Raw genomic sequence first — 10868 nt, forward strand, 5'->3', positions numbered from 1 at the left:
ATATAGACAGCTTGGTGGGGTGTGTGCTCCTCACCGCGATGTGCAGCACTGGCCAGAGCCAGCCACCAGCACTGAGCACCGGCACCCCCACTGCTGCTGCCCCCACTGCCCGCCAGGGCTGCATGTCATGGGGGGGGAAGTGCGAGAGGGGGCCCCACATCCCCCACCCTAACCAGCCGAGCTCCACACTGCCCCCACCCCCACCCCCGAGTGTGGGCTCTGCACTGCAGCCAGCCCCAGATCTACAGTCCATGCTCCAATCCAGCTGCAGCCCTGCCCCCGCTTCCTTATCTGCTACCCAGAGGGAGCTGGATGCAGGGGAAGCCTGCAGCAGTAGCCCCACCCAGTGCTAGAGAGGCTGGGTCCATCTGCCCATGAGGGTGGGAGTGAGGCATAATAGGGTATGTTGTGGATGCAGGCAGGAGGCCTGGGTGAGGCACAATTCATTGAGGGATGCTGTGGGCCAGATGGAAGTGCCTGGTGGGGCAGATCTGGCCTGCACGCTGTATTTTGCCCACCCCTGTTATAACATTTGAACAACTCCAGTGTCATTGACTGGGAACTGGTACACAACTGTCCCTGGACAGAAGTATCCACATGTACACTGGGTGCGTCTACATATGCTATTAATGGGCAGCAATAAACTCTGGGTCATACTGCACCAGAGTTTATTGTTCCAAGGTGCCATGTTTGAACATGTGCCTGGGACCACAGCTTGTTGAGCCAGGTCAGAGCAACCCTAGCTGGCAGGAGGCCCAGGAAGACAGTCTGCCAGCCCGCGGTTGCTCTGACATGGCTCAATGTGTTGCAGAAGGGCTGGCTGGGGCACAAGAGTGCTTCAGTACAGGGCAAGACACCAGGTAACCCCAGCATCAAAACACCCTTGTGCCCCAGCCAGCCCCATCAGTGTCTAAAGGTGCATTGCTGCGAAGTAAAAAACCCCATCATGGGATAGTACTCGTGTTTACAAGTACTATCTACAGCAGAGTTAATTAGTTTATTCTTCCCTAATAGCACTGCACATGTAGATGCCAAAACATTTACTGTGGAGCTAATTAGGCAACTCCTCAATAAACGTCTCATGGAGGTCCAGCAGGCTGGAGGGGATCGGGGCTCCGCTGGGGCATGGGGGGCAGGTGTCATCCACAAGGGATAGGGGGAGCAGGTGCAACCCACGGGTGGGGTGGAGGGGGCAGGTATAACCCGTGGGTGGGGTACGGGGAGCATGCACAACTCACAAGGGGTAAGGGGAACAAGTGCGACCTGTGGATGGGATGGGGGGGCAGGTATAACCCACAAAGGGTAGGGGGAGCAGGCATTACTTGTGAGTGAGGTGGGGCAGCAGGTGCGACTTGTGATGGGGGGGGGGGCAAGCATGACCCGTGAGGAGCAAGGGGAAAAGGTACAACCTGTGAGAAGTGGGGGGGACAGGTGTGACCTACAGGTGGTATGCCCCCCCCACCCCAGTGAAACTACACCCTCATCCCTCCCACCTCTCCCCCAACCAGGGCTTACTTGCTTGGCTCTGCTAGCACCAAATGCTGATAAAACCAGCTGCACCCAGAACAGCTTGTGAGATGGGGGTTGAAAGCACTGGCTGGGGGGCAAAAAATAGACCAGTGTGGGGGAAGGGAGCAGTCCTTACACTGGGGCCAGTGGCTGAGTTTTCCCAGTCCTGGGGCTGCACAGGGGAAGTGGACAGAAGTTCTTTGCACTGGTTTGATACTACATAGATCCAGGTTTATCTTAAACCAGGTTCTGCAATTTTTAAACTGGTTTGTGTGCATGGAACGTCTGTTCTGTTACAGGTTTAGACTGACTGCTGGTCACCGAGACAAGGTCTGAAAGTGTAAGGTTGGCACTGGGTTCAATATAGTGAACACACACCTGACTGCCGTGTTCCTGACTGCTCATTTTTCCTACTACAATCAGACCAATAGACAGTTTTTGAATTCTATGATTTCCTATTCTGTGAGTTGCTATTTTTCAAGTGTGAGTTTGAAGAGATTTAAAGTGAACACTTAAATGAAGGCATAACTAATCACATTTTAGGGTTTGTTCGGACATATATGTCTGGGTTCTCCAAAAATGCATTTTGATTTAAAGTTACATATGAAAAATGTCAAATATTTTATCATTGTAGTGGAAAATGGAGAATATCGCTCTAAGCTTGCTTCATACTAACTTAAGAGAATAAAAATCTTGTTTAAGATATGTGATAATCTTAACTACATATTACCCTGAAACACGTCATACTCTCTTCTCTTCATGGCAGGGTGGTTTTTAAATTGAATCTGTCCTACTTTCAGGCTATTCATGCCCTGTCTGAAGCAAAACAAGTTTTCTTCTGGACTCAGAAAATATTTTTAATTAGTAGCTCCCCATTTCCATCTCTTTTGAACTTAACCACCCAGCAATTACCTTTATGTGCATTTCAGAATTTCAAATCTAGAACCTTAATTATTATTTTTTTTTTATAATGCAGTTAGCACTTATGCAGCTCCAGCCAATATGCAGGACCCTATTAATTTAGGAACATAATGAAAAGAGAATTTCTCTCAAAGAGCTTGCAAACTTGTAAAATGCAGTAAGTCAAGACACTAATTGATCCTAGCTCCCAACAGGAATTCATGCATTAATATTTTCATATAGAGACTGAAAAACACATTTGTTCTTTTTGGGTTGCTTGGCTTTTACTATCCACTCACTATAATACGATTTTCAGAAACTGAAAGTAGCAACCCCTCCCCATTGCATTTGTCTCCAGGAATTTTCTCTATTGTCATAACAATTCTCAGTACAGGGCTTCATCAGTTATTTTGTACCCCCAGCTCATCATCAGCAAAATGCATTATTTTATGACCTAGGTTATTTTTAAAATTGGAGTTGCTATTAAGACATGCACAGATTAAAACAGTTAAAATGAAAGGATAGTTCTTTTCTTGTTTATAGGAATAGAAACTTATTATTTTGATTTTTGGGACCAACCCCCTCTCCCCCACACTTATCTACAAAATTAGTGACACAGTGAACTTGCCTCTTTAATGAAAATCTGGTTTGCATCAGAGCAGCTTGATTCATGGCCCGAACCCAGCCATTCATATCCTCTTGGGTGTCTGCACTGAAGTAATATGTGCGCATCCCTGAATGCTCTGCCTGGGAGCCAATAACAGAACTCTTATTATAAATATAAGCCCTCATCCCTGTGTGGACAGCCTGCAAACAAAAAGCAAAGACAAATTGGACAGTGCTATTATTTTTTTTGCCTGAAAATTTATTACAGTGGCACACAGTTCTCACAGTATCTTCCTCTATGCGGAGCAGAAAGCCACTGCTGTGTAGCAAATATTGAGTTTAATGGCACCCTTATTTTTTCTTGACCAAAATGATATCCAATTCATTTTCTTTTTATATCATTATAATATAATTGCAGCTCTTTGTTCTGTTCTTTTATTCAAGGAATTTCACCTTTTCATTTTCCCCTAAACTTATATCTTTCACTTAATATGAGCACTATACAAAACGAAGTGATGGATGTGCTGCAAGAATATCTTACGTGAGGCAATTTTCCTAGACTATTGTAACAAGCAATTTCTTTACAAGAAACACAAGACAGAAGTCTTACAATACAAATAGTTTGTAAACTGGCATTTTAGGAATGTTAACATTTTTTGGTTAAAGCATGTAAGCTAAAAAAACCAACAAAGTTAGCTACAACCAATTTAAGTTAGCACGATATATCAAATTATCACCCACATACTGCTGTATATAAAAATGTTCTTAGAAATAAAAAGCTCCCATGTGTTTTCTCAAAACAAGGGCAGTTTTATATGTAGAAATGGTCTGTAGTCCAGAACTAAACTTTAATATTGTAATCTTTCCATTGTTTTTATATATAGCGCTTTATAACCATACTTTTAGTGAACGCATCTTTCATTTCTCAAATCTACTTAAATCTAGACACATCTTACCCGTACTTGCTAGAACACACGATACATAGATTACAGAAAAAGTCATATCGGATACTCTATCCTAAAACAAAGCTAAAACAAAGCTTTAATATTTCCTGTGTGTTACTTCGAAAATGGAATTCAGAAGTAGACAATCAATTCTCTTAACACCAACAGATTAGATTTAACAGGAACTTAAAGCCATTCAGAGAATCATAAGTGAGGTCAGTAATTTCTAATAATTTTTTCAATATTACTTAGTCTTTCAAAAGTCTTTTAGCCTGGGAAATTTTGATCTTCTGTGAATTTTCTAATATTTTATACCATGTAGCATATAGTACAATCTCTTATGTGTTGCATTTTTCTTTCTGTGTTGCATTTGTGGGCACTGGAACCAATTACAAAAATCTACTCAGCTAGAAAGTTCATGCAGTGATCATGTTGGTAATTTAAGTGTCCACAGTGTTTGGACCAACTGCTACTGGCATCAACACACAGAAAAGCACGTGTAAAATAAACCGTTTTGTTTCTAATAAATATATATTTAAAATAATAAACCTCATCTCATTTAAAAAACTAAATGGACCCTATATATAATTCTTTTGTTTTGTTGAATGCTTTTACCTCTTGTTATTTTTGGTTGAAAAATAACCTACCCATTTTAGAAGCCCAGTAACAAGTTTGACAGAATAGTATTGCACAATGATTTCTACATAATTTCAGCTATATATTCCCATGGTCTTGACATGAGACACTCACCTCAAAAAATGCAAACACTGCAGAGTAAAAGTTTCTGTCCAGCATTTTAGCACTTCGTATTTTGTAAGCAGACATTTGCCAATCGTCTCGCACTCACCTACACTTCAATGGAGCCCTCTTAGTTCCTTATAAGCTTTATGATCTACTTTGTCCTAGTGCAAATCGGAGTGCCATCAACTTTCTTACTCCTGTACCCCATATCTGAGAGAAAAAGGAGGGAGCCCATTCCTGACACTGTTGGGAAGGTTGACCAGACTGCAGTATGACAGACAGCCCAGAAAGAAGAAGAAAATGCATCCTTTGGAAAGCATGGCTAGCAATGTCCTTCCACCTCCCATTGCCTAGACAGGGAGGCGCAAGCTAGTCTCTCTCTCCTCCTGTCACTTAATTTTAACCTATGCTCTGGATTTTGCAATGACCTCTTGCCAGTAGTTGTAGTACAGGGGCCTTTTTTGTACAATGCTGTAGATTTAACCAATTACCTGTTTGGGAATCAGGAAAGAATTTTTGTTATTGGTAAGCTTGCAGGGGGCCTGAAAGTTTTTTCACCTTCCTCATACCATTATGGAGGTACAGGTTGCTTGAAAAGGAACAGGATGTAGTGGGAGTAGCAGGGATTGGTCATTAAAACTTATGGCCAGCATCCAATGCAAGTAAAGGCATAAAGGTCCAACTCCCAAAGATAAGAAAGACCTGAGGTTCTGCTGGCAGGCCATGGACTTATAAATGAAGGGGATAGCTGATAAGTCCCTGTGACAAAGAAACTGGAAGGATGAGATTGAAGGATTTAAAGTGAAGTGAGTTTTTGGGTTAGGGTATAACCTGTAACCACACATTGGCACTATTTAAATATCTATGTGAGAAATGACATAGGTAGAGCTCCTCTCCAGTGCTAGGTTAATAAAGTTGAGGCCTGCTGCTTAAACTCATTCCTGACTGCAGTTCACCTGCATGTCCTGATCTTTTTCTCCCACAGAAGCCTACCATTTCTCTCAGGATAGCAGTGTTCACCATGCAACAAGAAAATGCTGCAGGATATTATATACCTACCAGACTGTACAGTGATAATATGAAAATGCAAAGTGTATGGTATGTTTCTCCCTCCAGATATTGAAGAAATCACATTCACAATATCCCCTGCTTCAGAAAGCTCAAAAAAGGTGTTGTAGTATTATCAACAAACAGGACTCTCTGAACAGCTTTTAACATGCGAAATTGGTTAAAGTAAAATTTAAACACATTACAGATATCAATTAGCATGCTAAGTGTGCAAGGAAAAAAATGTTATGGTAATGACCTAAGGCTGTCACTGTTAACAGGCACAGAATTTAACAAATATTATTAAGGATAAATACAATACACTAAGCAGCCCAAAACACAACACGTCCACATGCACAACAGGGAAAAAATAATATTGGTACCTATTCATGCATTCAGATGCCTTATGCTGGACAGACTGAGAAGAAAAGGCAGGCTCTCTCCCATAATGCACAGAAGGAGAAATGGAGAGAAAAACCCAAGAGCAAACCCATAAGGACAAGACAAGGACAAAAAGTTGAATAAGTTAAAATACTGATAAGATTCAGATTTTCAAAGAAAATATTTTAAATCAAAAACCTACACTACTGAAGTTATGTAATCACTAATGTTAGGTAGCTAAAAGTCACTATTTTCATCTACAGAAATTCAAGCTCCTAAGATAGAAAGAGCTACAATTACAAACATGAAATGTGATAATTCCCCCCACAAGTCAAAGGCAGTCACTTAATGAAAATACAGCAGAATAACTCTCCTTACTGTCAGGGGAAAAAGCGTCAAATATAGGATACATTTCTGAAGCAACACTAAATGAATATTCCAATCACTCATCTTAACAGTGAATCAGTTCCAAGTGAATAATGTTACCAGCAGTATGTGAAAAGAAATTACAAGTTTCTTCAGGAGATGTCAGAAGCAGGGTAGGGCAGATCTAGAGATGGTACAATGTTATGTCCACACACTCTTTTCTGACCATGTGGCAGGAGCAGCAGCCAGGGACTTTCAGTCCGTGAGGAAATTAGACTCCCCACTCCATTCTTTCCAGGATCAGAGGCATGCCCCCTCCCTGCCTGCTGCTGCTGCCCACTTGTCTTGGGGGAAAAAGGAAGTTTCTGTACTGTATGGGGGCTGGGCTCATTCTGGGACAGCCACAGTGGTGGCTGGGTTCCCCCTCCCCCACCACATGTTCCCCACCAGGCCAGGAGCAGGCACAGGTAGTGGGAACCCACTGCCTCTGTCCTAGACTGAGCCTGGCCTTGGCACAACCCAGCTGGAGTCACTCTGCAGGTATCTTTGCCCCCAGGACAGCAAGGATAAGTGTTTGTTTGGTGGGATGTGTGTTTGGGCATGTGCTCTGAGCAGCTGGGAGTGCTGCTAGCTGAATGATTGCTGCCCATTTCCTGCATGTGTCTGATAAAAGCCCTAATATGGGGGTGGAGAGTCCCTGAGCAAGCGAGCAAACAGACAGCAAAGAGGGCAGTTTGCAAGCATTTCTCAGCCCCTCTCTTTGAAGGGGAGCCTTTAAGGTAAGTTCTATCTTTAATTTAGAGTAACTAATCTAGATATTTACTGAAAGTAGCTAAAACTCAGCAGGTAAATCAGTATTTAAATCCCTTGTTTAACTAGAAACTAAAGTGAGTGGGGAGTTTCTTAGAGAGTTTACCCAGAAACTCTCTCTTATCTTCCTTCAATGTAAGGTTGGTGAGAGGAAGAGGTTAGCAGGGTAAAGTGAACCTCTCAGGATCACAGAGCAGTGAACAGGCTATCTTAGCCTAGACTCTAGGCCCTAGAGGGTAGTTTTCTAGAGAAGGTCTGCTTAGAGACAAGGGCAGGAACAGGTAGGTTGTGGATTTAAGAGACCCAGAGAGATAGCTCCAGGATGTCACAATGCCAGAGCCATGGCCACTGCCAGCACCTCCTCTGCTTGCGCCTGTCAAATGTCTGCCCCTGCAGGGTTGCTCACTGTTGAGGCTTCTACCTAGGTCCTGGTTTCATGCTATGAAGACTGTGTCTTGCAGATTCCTTCCAGTGACAGCCAGGTTCGGGAGTGCCTACGATGTGAACAGTGCCTCTTGGTGGTGTTCCTCAGGGAGTAGGCAAGATTGCTACAGGAGGAGGTGGCAAGGCTCTGAAGCATCCTCAGACTTGAGGTGTTCATCAATTTGATGTTGGAAGAGACACCTCTAGGACTGCAGAGGAAGGACTGCCAGAAGCAGCACTGGAGAAGGAAGAGGACATGGACTCCCAGCAAGGTGGAAACTTGTAACCTCTGGAAGCAAACAGAAGTCTTCATCCCCCGCTGCCTGGAGTGCAGATAAGGAGCCCTCGCAACAGAGGAAGAACATGATCCATCAACGGAACAGGCCAGGCCAGGCCTCCCCAAAGTTGGGAGGATCAACACCACTGCCACCAAGAGGAAGTGATAGGTGGAGGTGGTGGTTGGCCACTCCTTTCTGCAGAGGACAAAGATATCCACCTACCAGCATGACCTGTTGTCTCAGGAGGTCTGCTGCTTGCCCAGAGCCTAGATATGAGATATTATGGAAGACTGCTGAGACTTATCCTGCCCTCTGACTACTGCCCCAAGCTGCTCATCCACAGAGCACAAACAATATTGCCAGGGGGGACCCTAAAGAGGTCAAAAGTGACTACAGGGCTCTGAGTGCAAGGGTGAAGGGAACAGGGGACTCAAGTGGTTTTCTCCTTGATCCTTCCCGTCAAGGGAAAGGGCAGCAGTAGACACATCCTGTAAATCAATGGATGGCTCCACAGATGGTGTCACAGGCATTGTGGCTTCTTTTTGACCATAAGTTGTTGTTTCAAAAAGGACGGCTAGGAAGAGATGGGATCTACCTGATGAAGGAAGGGAAGAGCATCTTTGGAGACAGGCTTACTAACCTAGAGAGGATAGATTTAAAACAGGTTTGACAGGGGATGGAGACCAAAGCCCTGCGGGTGACCTGGAGGTAACACAAGGAGGGGTCAACAAGGGAGGCCTTCTCATTCTTCCTGAGAAAGTAGGCCAATTGGCTAGTTACCTCAGGTGTCAATACATGAATGCACAGAGCCTGGGAAACAACCAGGAAGAATTGGAAGTCCTTGCACAGTCAGGGACCTATGACACGACTGGAATAACAGAGACTTGGAGGGACAGCTCGTGTGACTGGAGCACTGTCATAATGGGTATAACTGGTTCAAGAAGGACAGGCATGAGAGAAAAGGAAGAGGAATTGTGCTTTATGTAACAAGAGCTGTATGACTGCTCAGAGCTCCAGTAAGAAACTGTTGAAAGTCTCTCAGTTAGAGTCAGAGGGGAGAGCAACAAGGGTGACGTCATGGTGGGTGTATGCTCTAGATCACCAGACCAGGAGGATGAGGCGGATGAGGCTTTCCTCAAACAGGTAGCAGAAATTTCCTGATCACACATGCTGGTACTCATGGGGGACTTCAATCACCCTGACATGCTCTGGGAAGGCAATACAGCAGTACACAGGCAATCCAGGAAGTTTTTGGAGAGTGCTGGGGACAATTTCCTGGTGCAAGTGCTGGAGCGGCCACCTAGGGGTCATGCTCTTTTTGACCTGCTGCTCACAAGCAGGGAAGAACTGATGGGGAATGTAGAAGTGGATGGTAATTTGGGCAGCAGTGACCATGAGATGATTATGTTCAGGATCCTGAGAAAAGAAAGGATAGAAACCAGCAAAGTAAGGACCCTGGGCTTCAGAAAAGCAGACTTCAACTCACTCCAGGAACGCATGGGCAGGATCCCCTGGGAAGCCAGTCTGAGGGGGAAACCAGTCCAGGAGAGATGGCTGTACTTCAAAGAAGCTTTCTGAGAGTGCAGGAATAAACCATCCTGATGTACAGGAAGACTAGCAAGTATGACAGAAAACCAGCTTGGCTTAGCAGGGAACTCTTCAGTAAACTAAATCACAATAAGGAAGCGTATAATAAGTGGAAACTTGGACAAATAACTAGGGAAGAATATAAGAGCATTCCTCAGGCATGCAGGGAGGAATTCAGGAAGGCAAAAGCACAACTGGAGTTGCAGCTAGCAAGGGATTTGAAGTGTAACATGAAGGGTTTCTACAAGTATGTCAGTAGCAAGAGGAGGATCAGAGAAAGTGGGGGTCCCTTACTGAATCAGGGAGGCAATCTTGTGACAGAGGATGCAGAAAAGGCTGAAGTGCTCAATGCCTTTTTTGCCTAAATCTTCACAGGCAAGGTCAGCTCCCAGACTACTGCACCTTGCAGTATTGGGGAGGAGGTAAGCAGCTGTCAGTGGTAAAAGAACAAAGTTAGGGACTCCTTAGAAAAGCTGGATGTGTAAAAGTCCATGAGGGATGGGATACACCCAAGGGTGCTGAGAGAGCTGGCTGAAGTGACTGCAGAGCCATTGGCTCTGAAAACTCATAGCGATCAGGAGAGATCCCAGATGACCGGAAAAAGGCAACATAGTGCGCATATTTAAGTAAGGGAAAAAGGAGGATGCAGGGAACGACAGACTAGTCAGCCTCACCTCAGTCCCTGGAAAAATCATGGGGCAGATCCTCAAAGAGTTCATTTCTAAGCACTTGGAGAAGAAGGTGATTAGGAACAGTCAGTATGGATTCACCAAGGGCAAATCATGCCTGACCAACCTGATTGCCTTCTTTGATGAGACGACTGGCTCTGTGGACAAGGGAACACCAATGGATGTGGTGTACCTTGATTTTGGCAAGGCTTTTGATAAGGTCTCCCACAACATTCTTGCAGGCACACTAGGGAAGTATGGGTTGGATGAATGGACTGTCAGGTAGATAGAAAACTGGCTGTAGCATCATGCTAAGAGGGTAGTAATCAATGGCTTGATGTCTAGTTGGCAGCCAGTATCAAGTAGAGTGCCCTAGGGGTCAGACCTGGGGCCAGTTTAGTTTAATGTCTTCACCAACTACCTGGAAGTGGCATAGAGTGCACCCTCAGCAAGTTTCAGGGTGACATAGACAAATTAGAGGATTGGGCCAAAAGAAATCTCATGAGGTTCAGCAAGGACAAGTGCAAAGTCCTGTAGGATGGAACAATCCCATGCACCAGTACAGGCTGGGGGCTGACTGGCTGGGCAGCAGCTCTGCAGAAAAGGAC

General features: G+C 44.6%; 1 protein-coding gene across 5 annotated transcripts in view; it reads right to left on the reverse strand.

Annotated features, from left to right (window-relative positions):
* Nucleotides 1-10868, reverse strand: part of LOC109299123 (pleckstrin homology domain-containing family A member 7-like) — a 273825-nt gene that overhangs the window by 95282 nt on the left and 167675 nt on the right. For all 5 annotated transcript variants that reach the window (XM_019519653.1, XM_019519652.1, XM_019519657.1 and 2 more), the window contains exon 7: nucleotides 3038-3216. In XM_019519653.1, coding sequence (XP_019375198.1) covers nucleotides 3038-3216 — 179 coding nt within the window. The remainder of the gene's footprint in view (nucleotides 1-3037; nucleotides 3217-10868) is intronic.

Source organism: Gavialis gangeticus, unplaced genomic scaffold, assembly GCF_001723915.1.
Source record: "Gavialis gangeticus isolate Ggan-Ray unplaced genomic scaffold, GavGan_comp1, whole genome shotgun sequence".
In the NCBI taxonomy this organism is placed as follows: Eukaryota; Metazoa; Chordata; order Crocodylia; family Gavialidae; genus Gavialis; species Gavialis gangeticus.